We start from the raw sequence: 16,246 nt of genomic DNA, 5'->3' as shown, positions 1-16,246 counted from the left end.
TCTGTTTCTCCGTCTATCTCGCTTGGCCTGTCACTCCTCTCTCTCTCTCACTGTTCTGTCTGTTATGTGCTGGGTCCTGGCAGCAGTTCTCTGTATTACAGCACTTCACTAATCAGAACATTATTATAATCACTGTGAAACACGGGCCCTACACACACACACACACACACACACACACACACACACACACACACACACACACACACACACACACACACACACACACACACACACACACACACACACACACACACACACACACACACACACACACAGAGCTCAATACAGATCTGTTTGATTAGTACGACATGGAGTTTAGCTGAGCAGAACGCTCTACAAGCTCATTTTGCAATCCCTCTCTCCTTCCCTATATCCTTCTCTCTCTCCTTCCCTCTATCCTTCTCTCTCTCTCTCCTTCCCTCTATCCTTCTCTCTCTCCTTCCATATATCCTTCTCTCTCTCTCCTTCCCTCTATCCTTCTCTCTTTCTCCTTCCATATATCCTTCTCTCTCTCTCCTTCCCTCTATCCTTCTCTCGCTCTCCTTCCCTCTATCCTTCTCTCTTTCTCCTTCCATATATCCTTCTTTCTCTCTCCTTCCCTCTATCCTTCTCTCTCTCTCTCCTTCCCTCTATCCTTCTCTCGCTCTCCTTCCCTCTATCCTTCTCTCGCTCTCCTTCCGTCCTTGTCTTTCTCTTTCTCCTCCCTTCTCGGTCCCTCTCAGTGCTATTTCAGGGGGCTACCCACTTGAATTAGTGTCGGCTGCAAATCAGCCCCCCACACATGCCCCTCTGCATCTTGTATTAAATTAAATTTCAATCTATTTCTCCTTCAGATGTAATGGTGTGAGCAGGTCCCTGTACGCCCATAAAGATACAACCAAATGCCTCAGTAAGAGATGATGCAGCAGAATGTACAGTAGGCCTATAACATGCACTTCATTATAGCATTAGCATGTCATGCTAATTAACAGCAGAAATAGCCTTGGGGTTAGCTTCTTGTTAGCCACATAAAAAGCCACAGGACCTGACCAAGAAAAAACCCAGACTCCCCCTCCCCTAGATCACAGAGTTTTTCTGTGCAGGTCATCTGGAAAACCTCCTGGCCCTGCATTGTGAAAGCCGTGAGGACTGTTACTGAGGTAACATTAACATATTAAACAATCTATTAGCATCCAGTTGGTATTAGCATCAATGCACTGATTAACCATCAAAAAGAATGTTGGCAACGTTTGGCTAATTAGTGTCGGTGTTGCACAATAGCATCTAATCAGCATCCAGTGGCTCTAATTCATTAGTGTTAGCATGTTTACGCTAATTAGCTGTGAGTTTGCCACACACGCACACATACACACGCATGCACACACAAACACACACACAGTACCCTGAGGAGCAGTGAGTTCAGTTTTAGTGACAGATGCGTTAGTATCATTGTATCTAGTGTTGACATCTCAAACAGTAAATCAGTATAGCATTATCTTGCTAATCACTCCATAGCATCAGGCTGATTGGTAATGATGCTAGCATCAGTGATAGGATGAACTATTATCAATATTGACACAGTCTCTCCTCCTGCCTCTTTCAGTCTGACTCAAACACACACACACACACACACACACACACACACACACACACACACACACACACACACACACACACACACACACACACACACACACACACACACACACACACACACACACACACACACACACACACACACACACACACACACACACACACACACTCGTACGGCCACGGCCAGATATCCATCTGAAGGAGAGCAGGAGCATAAACGAATCAAGAGGAATTGATTAGTTGTTCTTTCTAAGCGGCTCCAAGCAGCAGCTCTAGATGGCTGCCAGTGGACTTCAGGTCTCTACAGCCAATAGATTAGATGACCTCTGGTAGCAGACAGAGAGAAGGGAGAAGGGAGAAGACCCAGACCACTCTGCCATTCTGCTAGTGTTCCTCAACCCGTGGCACATCTCAAATGATCCTTTTAATCTATTCTCCGTAATCCTCCACAGAGCATGGACAACAGAAGCAGAGTCTAACTCTAGTCCAACTCTAAAGGACTGATCATGTCTGTTTCAAGTCTCCCAGCTGGCTGCACCAGTCAGACCACTAACACTGCCCCCTGCTGACCTCTGGTGGTCACTACACACACTGCAGCACAATGACCAATGTCTGTTAGGATGTGTGGGTTGACTCATGACCTGCAGTCCCTATGGGTTATATTCGCGGGGCAGACGGGCTTAGGGTCAATAAATATTGTGTGGATGAAGAGCGGGTGGGTTGAATAAAGATTAAACAATCCATAAAAAATGCATAAATGTATCATTCTTGTGCAATTCATATCTGTAGGCAACATTTAGAAAAAAAATGACTAAAATTTAGTTTTTTCTTTCATTATTTGTATCTGGCGTGTTATGTAGTGAAGTAGTTAGAGGATGATAGCAGTGTCGGCTGTGTTATGTGGTGATGTAGTTAGAGGATGATAGCAGTGTCGGCTGTGTTATGTGGTGATGTAGTTAGAGGATGATAGCAGTGTCGGCTGTGTTATGTGATGATGTAGTTAGAGGATGATAGCAGTGTCGGCTGTGTTATGTGGTGATGTAGTTAGAGGATGATAGCAGTGTCGGCTGTGTTATGTGGTGATGTAGTTAGAGGATGATAGCAGTGTTGGCTGTGTTATGTGGTGAAATAGTTAGAGGATGAAAGCAGTGTCGGCTGTGTTATGTGTGATGACGGTGAGGCGCTATCCAAATTCAACAGTCACTTTACAGGGATTTCAAAATTGCATGGGAACTGTAGGCTACTGTTCAGATGGGTTTAATGGAATAGGAGTCTGACATCTGGACACTGACTGTAGGTCTATAACCTCTCAAAGAGCCTAATCTAATATTAACTCCTGCACTATTAACCATTTCTTGCAGTAAAATTATACACCAAATGTACATTTTTACTTGAACAGGAGTGGAGAAATATGATGTATTTCTTTCAGCATCTTGAGAGAATGAATGCTTGGTTCGGGACTGTCTGTGAAGGTGCTATCTTTATTAGCATCATAAAGCTGACACTAGTCTATTTCAATCACATCAAATGTGCATCCAATCCGAACTGAAATCTTATCAGAAACATGTTGGGTAGTTTTCACAGCTTTTACTTTCCTTCAACTGAAATGTGTCTTCCGCATTTAACCCAACCCCTCTGAATCAGAGAGGTGCAGAGGGCTGCCTTAATCAACATAGCTGTGCTACGAAGGCTCATAGGGGTGTTATGACACCTCATAGGGGTGGCGTAGCACAGGGTGCTCAGATAGCCAATGGTTAGGTGATCACATGGTCCTCATGGAAGACCAGGTGTGTTTACAAACAGCGTCACAGTGATATGGTTCATCTGTCACACACCTTACATAACCAGGGATGGAGCACGTACAGACACACACACAATAACACACACTAACCCCTATTGGTGTCTGAGCTGTCTCATGGCCCTCTGATGAATCATTATTACAGACGACACGTCCGATGTGTGTGTGACCTGGGGTTTGACCCCAGAGTGCGTGCAAAGATTAAGGTGTGTCACACCCGCCTACACACAGTAACACAGGGAGACAAACACAACAAACCCTTGTGCAACATACAGTATACTCACGTTCATGGAGGCGTGTGTGTGTGTGTGTGTGACAGGTACACACTCCAAAACTGGTTCTTTCAGATTCTCCACATCCACAGTATCTGGCACCGCCATAACAAGGTTCTGTCGCCGGGTCGAAGAAACAGAGTGTTCTCACCTCTTTCCCTCAAACACACACACACACGCGCACACGCGCACGCACGCACACACACACACACACACACACACACACACACACACACACACACACACACACACACACACACACACACACACACACACACACACACACACACACACACACACACACACACACACACACACACACACACACACACACACACCCACGGTCACAGAAGGGTCGAACTGTTTCTAACCTCAGTCACAGCACAGTCAGGATGTTGCATCATGTAGCTTATTAAGGGAGAGGAGGTGTGGATGTTTACAACACAACCACTACAGAACATCAACACATGTTTTCTCATGGCGTACAAACAAAATGGCCCCACTATTCCCTGTATAGTGTACCCCTTCCCCTGTATCCTGTATAGTGTACCCCTTCCCCTGTATCCTGTATAGTGTACCCCTTCCCCTGTATCCTGTATAGTGTACCCCTTCCCCTGTATCCTGTATAGTGTACCCCTTCCCCTGTATCCTGTATAGTGTACCCCTTCCCCTGTATCCTGTATAGTGTACCGCTTCCCCTGTATCCTGTATAGTGTACCCCTTCCCCTGTATCCTGTATAGTGTACCCCTTCCCCTGTATCCTGTATAGTGTACCCCTTCCCCTGTATCCTGTATTGTGTACCCCTTCCCTTGTATCCTGTATAGTGTACCCCTTCCCCTGTATCCTGTATAGTGTACCCCTTCCCCTGTATCCTGTATAGTGTACCCCTTCCCCTGTATCCTGTATAGAGTACCCCTTCCCCTGTATCCTGTATAGTGTACCGCTTCCCCTGTATCCTGTATAGTGTACCCCTTCCCCTGTATCCTGTATAGTGTACCCCTTCCCCTGTATCCTGTATAGTGTACCCCTTCCCCTGTATCCTGTATAGTGTACCCCTTTCCCTGTATCCTGTATAGTGTACCCCTTCCCCTGTATCCTGTATAGTGTACCCCTTCCCCTGTATCCTGTAAAGTGTACCCCTTCCCCTGTATCCTGTATAGTGTACCCCTTTCCCTGTATCCTGTATAGTGTACCCCTTCCCCTGTATCCTGTATAGTGTACCCCTTCCCCTGTATCCTGTATAGTGTACCCCTTCCCCTGTATCCTGTATAGTGTACCCCTTCCCCTGTATCCTGTATAGTGTACCCCTTCCCCTGTATCCTGTATAGTGTACCCCTTCCCCTGTATCCTATATAGTGTACCCCTTCCCCTGTATCCTGTATAGTGTACCCCTTTCCCTGTATCCTGTATAGTGTACCCCTTCCCCTGTATCCTGTATAGTGCACTACTTTGGGCCAGGGCTCTTGTCTAAAGTAGTGCACTATACAGGGAATAGGGGCCATTCAGAAGCAGCCATGGTGTCAGCCACCAGTCTGATGTTCTGGGAAAACACAGAGAAAAGAAGTAGTTGTATTATATAGACTGAACTGTGGCCTACAGCATCCCTCCCATCTCATGAATCAAGTCCACATAAAACGAAGGGTGTGTTACTCTGTCTGAGCGTGTACCTGGACACACCTTCTTCTTTTCCTAGCCTGAGCCCATGTGTACGCATCATCACCACACAGACCAGACTATAGGAGCTATTTCTAGTCCTGGGCCAGGTGTACCTGTGTCTGTGTACGTGTGTCTGTGCTTTGATGTGTGTGTGTGGCAGTGTGTGGCAGAGTCACGGTGTGTCATTATAATCAGACTATAGACTTACTTCAGTAATGGAGACACATTGTGTTCATTCTCTCTGTCATGCTGATGCACTGTTTTTATAATAGACAGCTTAGAGGGTTAGTGTGTGTGAGTGTTGACTACACTGGTTCCTCTCTGTCTCAGAGTGTTAGTGTGTGTGAGTGTTGACTACACTGGTTCCTCTCTGTCTCAGAGTGTTAGTGTGTGTGAGTGTTGACTACACTGGTTCCTCTCTGTCTCAGAGTGTTAGTGTGTGTGTGTGTGTGTGTGTGTGTGTGTGTGTGTGTGTGTGTGTGTGTGTGTGTGGAGAGAGAAGTGTTTCACCTCTGTCTCGCTGTCAGTGGGTGTTGTACTATTAGCTTTTATTAGCCAAATATTATTTCACTAGAGCCTCTCTTCTCTCTCAGTAGCTAAGAGAGGAGGCTACAGTTTATACACACAGTGGGTAGATGATCCCTGGTCACCCACTGTTCTTCAGGCTATGGCAGGTTACCACTGTTCTTCAGGCTATGGCAGGTTACCACTGTTCTTCAGGCTATGGCAGGTTACCACTGTTCTTCAGGCAATGGCAGGTTACCACTGTTCTTCAGGCTATGGTAGGTTACCACTGTTCTTCAGGCTATGGCAGGTTACCACTGTTCTTCAGGCTATGGCAGGTTACCACTGTTCTTCAGGCTATGGCAGGTTACCACTGTTCTTCAGGCTATGGCAGGTTACCACTGTTTCTAATGCTATGGCAGGTTACCACTGTTCTTCAGGCTATGGTAGGTTACCACTGTTCTTCAGGCTATGGCAGGTTCCCACTGTTCTTCAGGCTATGGTAGGTTACCACTGTTCTTCAGGCTATGACAGGTTACCACTGTTCTTCAGGCTATGACAGGTTACCACTGTTCTTCAGGCTATGGTAGGTTACCACTGTTCTTCAGGCTATGGCAGGTTCCCACTGTTCTTCAGGCTATGGCAGGTTACCACTGTTCTTCAGGCTATGGCAGGTTACCACTGTTCTTCAGGCTATGGCAGGTTACCACTGTTCTTCAGGCTATGGCAGGTTACCACTGTTCTTCAGGCTATGGCAGGTTACCACTGTTCTTCAGGCTATGGTAGGTTACTACTGTTCTTCAGGCTATGGCAGGTTACCACTGTTCTTCAGGCTATGGCAGGTTACCACTGTTCTTCAGGCTATGGCAGGTTACTACTGTTCTTCAGGCTATGACAGGTTACCACTGTTCTTCAGGCTATGGCAGGTTACCACTGTTCTTCAGGCTATGGCAGGTTACCACTGTTCTTCAGGCTATGACAGGTTACCACTGTTCTTCAGGCTATGACAGGTTACCACTGTTCTTCAGGCTATGGCAGGTTACCACTGTTCTTCAGGCTATGGCAGGTTACTACTGTTCTTCAGGCTATGGTAGGTTACCACTGTTCTTCAGGCTATGGCAGGTTACCACTGTTCTTCAGGCTATGGCAGGTTACCACTGTTCTTCAGGCTATGGCAGGTTACTACTGTTCTTCAGGCTATGGCAGGTTACCACTGTTCTTCAGGCTATGGCAGGTTCCCACTGTTCTTCAGGCTATGGCAGGTTACCACTGTTCTTCAGGCTATGGCAGGATACCACTGTTCTTCAGGCTATGGCAGGTTCCCACTGTTCTTCAGGCTATGGCAGGTTACCACTGTTCTTCAGGCTATGGCAGGTTACCACTGTTCTTCAGGCTATGGCAGGTTACCACTGTTCTTCAGGCTATGGCAGGTTACCACTGTTCTTCAGGCTATGGCAGGTTACCACTGTTCTTCAGGCTATGGCAGGTTACCACTGTTCTTCAGGCTATGGCAGGTTACCACTGTTCTTCAGGCTATGGCAGGATACCACTGTTCTTCAGGCTATGGCAGGTTACCACTGTTCTTCAGGCTATGGCAGGTTACCACTGTTCTTCAGGCTATGGCAGGTTACCACTGTTCTTCAGGCTATGGCAGGTTACCACTGTTCTTCAGGCTATGGCAGGTTACCACTGTTCTTCAGGCTATGGCAGGTTACCACTGTTCTTCAGGCTATGGCAGGTTACCACTGTTCTTCAGGCTATGGCAGGTTACCACTGTTCTTCAAGCTATGGCAGGTTACCACTGTTCTTCAGGCTATGGCAGGTTACCACTGTTCTTCAGGCTATGGCAGGTTACCACTGTTCTTCAGGCTATGGCAGGATACCACTGTTTCTAATGCTATGGCAGGTTCCCACTGTTCTTCAGGCTATGGCAGGTTACCACTGTTCTTCAGGCTATGGCAGGTTACCACTGTTCTTCAGGCTATGGCAGGTTACCACTGTTCTTCAGGCTATGGTAGGTTACCACTGTTCTTCAGGCTATGGCAGGTTACCACTGTTCTTCAGGCTATGGCAGGTTACCACTGTTCTTCAGGCTATGGCAGGTTACCACTGTTCTTCAGGCTATGACAGGTTACCACTGTTCTTCAGGCTATGGCAGGTTACCACTGTTTCTAATGCTATGGCAGGTTACCACTGTTCTTCAGGTTATGGCAGGTTACCACTGTTTCTAATGCAATGGCAGGTTACCACTGTTTCTAATGCAATGGCAGGTTACCACTGTTTCTAATGCTATGGTAGGTTACCACTGTTCTTCAGGCTATGGCAGGTTACCACTGTTCTTCAGGTTATGGCAGGTTACCACTGTTTCTAATGCTATGGCAGGTTACCACTGTTTCTAATGCTATGGCAGGTTACCACTGTTTCTAATGCTATGGCAGGTTACCACTGTTTCTAATGCAATGGCAGGTTACCACTGTTTCTAATGCAATGGCAGGTTACCACTGTTTCTAATGCTATGGCAGGTTACCACTGTTTCTAATGCTATGGCAGGTTACCACTGTTTCTAATGCAATGGCAGGTTACCACTGTTTCTAATGCAATGGCAGGTTACCACTGTTCTTCAGGCTATGGCAGGTTACCACTGTTCTTCAGGCTATGGCAGGTTACCACTGTTTCTAATGCTATGGCAGGTTACCACTGTTTCTAATGCTATGGCAGGTTACCACTGTTTCTAATGCTATGGCAGGTTACCACTGTTTCTAATGCAATGGCAGGTTACCACTGTTTCTAATGCAATGGCAGGTTACCACTGTTTCTAATGCTATGGCAGGTTACCACTGTTTCTAATGCTATGGCAGGTTACCACTGTTTCTAATGCAATGGCAGGTTACCACTGTTTCTAATGCTATGGCAGGTTACCACTGTTTCTAATGCTATGGCAGGTTACCACTGTTTCTAATGCTATGGCAGGTTACCACTGTTTCTAATGCAATGGCAGGTTACCACTGTTTCTAATGCTATGGCAGGTTACCACTGTTTCTAATGCTATGGCAGGTTACCACTGTTTCTAATGCTATGGCAGGTTACCACTGTTTCTAATGCAATGGCAGGTTACCACTGTTTCTAATGCTATGGCAGGTTACCACTGTTTCTAATGCTATGGCAGGATGCCGGCACCAATTGAACTGGTAGTTGTGCTGTTTACGTCTAATAAAATGATTGCTAATTCTCTCTCTCACTCTCTGTCTCTCTCTCTCTCTCTCTCTCTCTCTCTGTCTCTCTCTCTCTCTGTCTCTGTCTGTCTCTCTGTTTCTCTCCATGTAGATGATTTTAACCCTGAGATTCCTAAACTGGAGAAGAGTGTCAGTGGAAGCAGCCCATCCAGGGATCGCCTACTCATCACCATAGCGACGCTCCTTCTCGCTGCCATCACCATCTCCTAGCAACGGCCATCCCATCAGTGTCGCCATGCCAACCAGCAATGGGAGGGCTTGGGCAGGAGGGGTGAAGGATGACGAGGACTGAGGATTTGGGGGAAAGGGGACAGGAGATTAAGGGAACATGGAAAATAGGGAGTTAGAAGACCTTCTGAATGACATTGGTTGACAAGGGGTGTGTGTGTGTGTGTGTGTGTGTGTGTGTGTGTGTGTGTGTGTGTGTGTGTGTGAGCGGACTGGTGTGAGTGTGTGAAGTGAAGGTGGGAAGTTGGAAGGCTTCTTTGTGTGTGTGTGTGTGTGTGTGTGTGTGTGTGTGTGTGTGTGTGTGTGTGTGTGTGTGTGTGTGTGTGTGTGTGTGTGTGTGTGTGTGTGTGTGTGTGTGTGTGTGTGTGTGTGTGTGTGCTGCTGCTTAGAAGACGACATTCACACAGAGCATGAAGAGAAGACCTGTTATGACTTTGGACATTGGGCCTGCATGTGTAGGTATGTTTCAGAGTGTGTGTGTCTCAACATGTGGTGGAGGTAGCCTGTTGAAACATGCACACTGCATACAGCATTTATTACAGAGGAGAAGAGGACCTGACTTTCTATTGGAGCAGCTGATCGAAATGAAACACAGTTACGCTTTTTCATGCAATCTGATTGGCTGACACAATTCTCTTCTTAGGGCTAGTTGCCTGTTTCTTGCACCGGAGACTGAACTGATTGAACTTGACTGAAATGAACTGAATTATTGCCTTTTTGTTCTGTCAACTGGATTCAACCAGATCTAGTCTGGATCCCTTCTGTGGAACTGGATCTAGTGGTCCTCCACCCATGTGATCTGGTCTGATCTGGACCGTAGCAGCCTGGTATGAAAAGCCAGTCTGGATCCCGGTTTCTGAACTGGGAAGTGGGACCACCCAGTCTAATGTGAGAGAGGGAGAGGGCGCTACAGTGCTGTATCAGAGTAGTAATATGTGTCAATACAATGACAGCTATAGGTTCCAGGTCAGTGGTTGTATACATTGTTATACACATTGATACAACCTCTGGATCATCATTAAACCCCCTAGAGACATGTTTGTCCTTTATTCATTCATTCCTGGATAGCATTATCTCTGATCTCAGAGGTCAGAAAAGCACACAGCAATACTGTCATCGAATGCATTGTATTGGATTGTACACTGAGGACCTCTCTTCCTCTCTCCTGGAATCGGATGGAATGGGACTACATACCACAGACTCTACTTCCTCTCTCCTGGAATCAGATGGAATGGGACTACATACCACAGACTCTACTTCCTCTCTCCTGGAATCGGATGGAATGGGACTACATACCACAGACTCTACTTCCTCTCTCCTGGAATCGGATGGAATGGGACTACATACCACAGACTCTACTTCCTCTCTCCTGGAATCAGATGGAATGGGACTACATACCACAGACTCTACTTCCTCTCTCCTGGAATCAGATGGAATGGGACTACATACCACAGACTCTACTTCCTCTCTCCTGGAATCGGATGGAATGGGACTACATACCACAGACTCTACTTCCTCTCTCCTGGAATCAGATGGAATGGGACTACATACAGACTCTACTTCCTCTCTCCTGGAATCGGATGGAATGGGACTACATACCACAGACTCTACTTCCTCTCTCCTGGAATCGGATGGAATGGGACTACATACCACAGACTCTACTTCCTCTCTCCTGGAATCGGATGGAATGGGACTACATACCACAGACTCTACTTCCTCTCTCCTGGAATCGGATGGAATGGGACTACATACAGACTCTACTTCCTCTCTCCTGGAATCAGATGGAATGGGACTACATACCACAGACTCTACTTCCTCTCTCCTGGAATCAGATGGAATGGGACTACATACCACAGACTCTACTTCCTCTCTCCTGGAATCAGATGGAATGGGACTACATACCACAGACTCTACTTCCTCTCTCCTGGAATCGGATGGAATGGGACTACATACCACAGACTCTACTTCCTCTCTCCTGGAATCAGATGGAATGGGACTACATACCACAGACTCTACTTCCTCTCTCCTGGAATCAGATGGAATGGGACTACATACCACAGACTCTACTTCCTCTCTCCTGGAATCGGATGGAATGGGACTACATACCACAGACTCTACTTCCTCTCTCCTGGAATCGGATGGAATGGGACTACATACCACAGACTCTACTTCCTCTCTCCTGGAATCGGATGGAATGGGACTACATACCACAGACTCTACTTCCTCTCTCCTGGAATCGGATGGAATGGGACTACATACAGACTCTACTTCCTCTCTCCTGGAATCGGATGGAATGGGACTACATACCACAGACTCTACTTCCTCTCTCCTGGAATCGGATGGAATGGGACTACATACCACAGACTCTACTTCCTCTCTCCTGGAATCAGATGGAATGGGACTACATACAGACTCTACTTCCTCTCTCCTGGAATCGGATGGAATGGGACTACATACCACAGACTCTACTTCCTCTCTCCTGGAATCAGATGGAATGGGACTACATACCACAGACTCTACTTCCTCTCTCCTGGAATCAGATGGAATGGGACTACATACCACAGACTCTACTTCCTCTCTCCTGGAATCAGATGGAATGGGACTACATACCACAGACTCTACTTCCTCTCTCCTGGAATCAGATGGAATGGGACTACATACCACAGACTCTACTTCCTCTCTCCTGGAATCAGATGGAATGGGACTACATACCACAGACTCTACTTCCTCTCTCCTGGAATCGGATGGAATGGGACTACATACCACAGACTCTACTTCCTCTCTCCTGGAATCAGATGGAATGGGACTACATACCACAGACTCTACTTCCTCTCTCCTGGAATCAGATGGAATGGGACTACATACCACAGACTCTACTTCCTCTCTCCTGGAATCAGATGGAATGGGACTACATACCACAGACTCTACTTCCTCTCTCCTGGAATCAGATGGAATGGGACTACATACCACAGACTCTACTTCCTCTCTCCTGGAATCGGATGGAATGGGACTACATACCACAGACTCTACTTCCTCTCTCCTGGAATCGGATGGAATGGGACTACATACCACAGACTCTACTTCCTCTCTCCTGGAATCGGATGGAATGGGACTACATACCACAGACTCTACTTCCTCTCTCCTGGAATCGGATGGAATGGGACTACATACCACAGACTCTACTTCCTCTCTCCTGGAATCAGATGGAATGGGACTACATACCACAGACTCTACTTCCTCTCTCCTGGAATCGGATGGAATGGGACTACATACCACAGACTCTACTTCCTCTCTCCTGGAATCAGATGGAATGGGACTACATACCACAGACTCTACTTCCTCTCTCCTGGAATCGGATGGAATGGGACTACATACCACAGACTCTACTTCCTCTCTCCTGGAATCAGATGGAATGGGACTACATACCACAGACTCTACTTCCTCTCTCCTGGAATCAGATGGAATGGGACTACATACCACAGACTCTACTTCCTCTCTCCTGGAATCAGATGGAATGGGACTACATACCACAGACTCTACTTCCTCTCTCCTGGAATCAGATGGAATGGGACTACATACCACAGACTCTACTTCCTCTCTCCTGGAATCGGATGGAATGGGACTACATACCACAGACTCTACTTCCTCTCTCCTGGAATCGGATGGAATGGGACTACATACCACAGACTCTACTTCCTCTCTCCTGGAATCAGATGGAATGGGACTACATACAGACTCTACTTCCTCTCTCCTGGAATCGGATGGAATGGGACTACATACCACAGACTCTACTTCCTCTCTCCTGGAATCAGATGGAATGGGACTACATACCACAGACTCTACTTCCTCTCTCCTGGAATCAGATGGAATGGGACTACATACCACAGACTCTACTTCCTCTCTCCTGGAATCAGATGGAATGGGACTACATACCACAGACTCTACTTCCTCTCTCCTGGAATCAGATGGAATGGGACTACATACCACAGACTCTACATGCCAAACTCTTCTGTTTGTTTTACCGTACACACTAGAACTAGAATCACTCTGTGTGTGTGTGTGTGTGTGTGTGTGTGTGTGTGTGTGTGTGTGTGTGTGTGTGTGTGTGTGTGTGTGTGTGTGTGTGTGTGTGTGTGTGTGTGTGTGTGTGTGTGTAATGACAATACACACAGCAACATACTGTACATGTCTTAAGTTTAAGTAACTTAACAACTCAAGTGTATCTGAACATATAGACAACCCTAAATAAACCTTTGGTTTAGGTTCTACACGCAAACCAAGTGTATCTGAACATATAGACAACCCTAAATAAACCTTGGGTTTAGGTTCTACATACAAACCCAGTGTATCTGGGAGGACAGGAGAACAATGGGTTAAACTTTATCCTACAGTCCTCTATTGAAATGGTATTTTCCTAAAACTGGTAATTACATGTTTCTTTGGGATCATAGAAACAATCATTTTGGCAGTTACCCATTGTATAGGTACCAGAAAGTACATATTGTTGCCATTACATCTTAGTAAATACTAGGTAAATACTGTCTGAAGGAGGACTGTAAAATGAAGTGTTACTGAACAATGTGAACTGTACTGACCTGTTACCATGGTTCTTGACTAACTCTTTTCACTAGAAACTGTCACCTTGTGGGCCATGGTAACACCTTACCTTACTGCAATGTGTACAGGCAGTCTACTGTAGTAGGGCATGCATGGCTTACTGTAGAAGCTCTGAAGATGATGATGATGAAGGTATGGATGGCTATCGGATACAGAGCTGACGTCTGACCTATAGGGGTCAAAGAGGTCGCACGTCTTGACCCGTGTCACAGACATTCTAGAACTTTCACGCGTCGAGAATGGATTTTTCAGATGTCTTGAACTCTGACGGAATGAAATGTGATGTAAGCATTTTTACAAACTTGAAGCTGAATTTCCTTGTTTTGTTTGTATTTTTTATTTTGCTGTTGTGTATCTTGGGGCGCTGGGAAGGGGTAAACGTTGGGATGACTGGGCTAGAGACATGCAGTACTGTATAGGATAAGGAGTTCCACTAAAGTTGGGATGACTGGGCTAGAGACATGCAGTACTGTATAGGATAAGGAGTTCCACTAACGTTGGGATGACTGGGATAGAGACATGCAGTACTGTATAGGATAAGGAGTTCCACTAACGTTGGGATGACTGGGATAGAGACATGCAGTACTGTATAGGATAAGGAGTTCCACTAACGTTGGGATGACTGCGATAGAGACATGCAGTACTGTATAGGATAAGGAGTTCCACTAACGTTGGGATGACTGGGATAGAGACATGCAGTACTGTATAGGATAAGGAGTTCCACTAACGTGGTTTGAGATTTACAATTTCAATAAGCACCGTGTTGCACCAAATGTTTCCAGACCGTCACATTGGAATGATACTGTCATTGAAACGTGGTGCCGACATGGAGGACAGTTGGCTGAGATCAGTATGTATACAGTATGTATGGCTTTGGGGTGGGGGGTGAGATGGGGGTCTGGGTTCTGCTAGTGAAGTGTGTGTGGGGGGGGGGTGGTCTGGGTTCTGCTAGTGAAGTGTGTGCGTGGGGGGGGGGTAGAAGAGTTGATTAGTAACTAAGGGGAAATCACTCTTCAAATGTTGCACTTAAGAACTTAGACACGATATCAAGAGTGTGTGTGTGTGTGTGTGTGTGTGTGTGTGTGTGTGTGTGTGTGTGTGTGTGTGTGTGTGTGTGTGTGTGTGTGTGTGTGTGTTTGAGAGTGGATATGCAAGTGTTTCTACATTTCCTTATGGTCCGAAGGTGTGTGAGAGAGTGCGTATGATCGGGTGTATGTGTGTGCGCGGGCGTGTGTACGTTTGTTTGAGAGTGAGAGCTCATTTCAGTTTCTCATGACACGTTTGTTTGAAAGAGCTAAATGTGTGTGTGTGTATGTTACTGTATGTGCGCGAGTGCGCCCGTGCATTTTCCTTTGTGCGACTGTTGTCCAATGTCTACTTACAGCATGAGTGTGTGTGAGAGATTGTATTGTCTGGCAAAACAAACAAAAGCATTTAATAGTGTTGGAAACAACAATTACAATCATGTTTACCTTCGACTGGAATGAATCTCAATGAACTTGAAAATAAACTGTAAAATAAACAAACGATAACAAAGGTTATATTGATGATCAAGATAACAAAATAATCATCTAACGAGTCTTACTTTTAACAAGTGTGTCTGTGTGTTTATTGATTCTCTCTCTTCCTCTCTGAGATTTAGGCTTTTTTCTCAACCTTGTCTCTGTCTATCCTCACCTTGCAGTCACTAGCTGTCAATCTCTCTCTCTCTCTTTCTCATTCTATCCCTTCCTTTAGCTCTCAATCTCTCTCTCTCTTTCACGCTCTCCATCCCGCTCTTTCAAGTTCCTAATCAGCAGCTGATCTCTCTCTGTTCAATATACTAATCTGAGAAGAAAGAAGATGGAGAACGAGAGACAGAGAGAGAGAGAGAGATGTGTACCTGGCTGGTATATGCACGTCTGCAGATAGGCCTAATGATGTTTCATAATTTACATATGATGATATTTTCCATATCAAAGTTGTCTGGCACGGTTTTCATCCCATTACCATACCTTTACATGGTCCGATTTCAAGAGATAAGCAGTTGAATCAGAACCCTAATTTACATAACAATGGAAGCCCATTTCTGCCTGGTGTCTGCTGTGGTACTGAGGGACTGTGTGATGTCACAGTCACCACCAGGGACATTATTCAACAGGATGACAGAGGGTAGGGGTCAGAGGTCAGGGATTGATGTTTGAATGTAGCAGGTGGAATAAAGGAAGATAGACAGAGAGATGGCCCCCCACAGCAGATGTAGTGTATGATTAGCAGTCTGATGGTATGGGCTTGAATAAAATACAACAATCTGCATTTCATGATAGACAGATACAATAGCCAGAGACAAGACTTAGTCCCGTTATAGGACTCATTAGCAAGT

General features: G+C 46.0%; 1 protein-coding gene across 1 annotated transcript in view; it reads left to right on the top strand.

Moving 5' to 3' along the window:
• The window catches only part of LOC123743173 (ephrin-A3-like), a 177,346-nt gene extending 162,554 nt beyond the window's left edge, over positions 1 to 14,792 (top strand). Inside the window, exon 5 of the mRNA XM_045718917.2 lies at positions 9,131 to 14,792. Within this exon, the coding sequence (XP_045574873.1) occupies positions 9,131 to 9,249 (119 nt within the window). The 3' untranslated portion in view covers positions 9,250 to 14,792. The remainder of the gene's footprint in view (positions 1 to 9,130) is intronic.
• The last annotated feature ends 1,454 nt before the right edge of the window (positions 14,793 to 16,246 follow it).

The sequence above is a fragment of the Salmo salar genome, chromosome 05 (genome assembly GCF_965601325.2).
Source record: "Salmo salar chromosome 05, fSalSal1, whole genome shotgun sequence".
NCBI lineage: Eukaryota > Metazoa > Chordata > Actinopteri > Salmoniformes > Salmonidae > Salmo > Salmo salar.
This window is presented reverse-complemented; position numbering and strand designations above follow the sequence as displayed.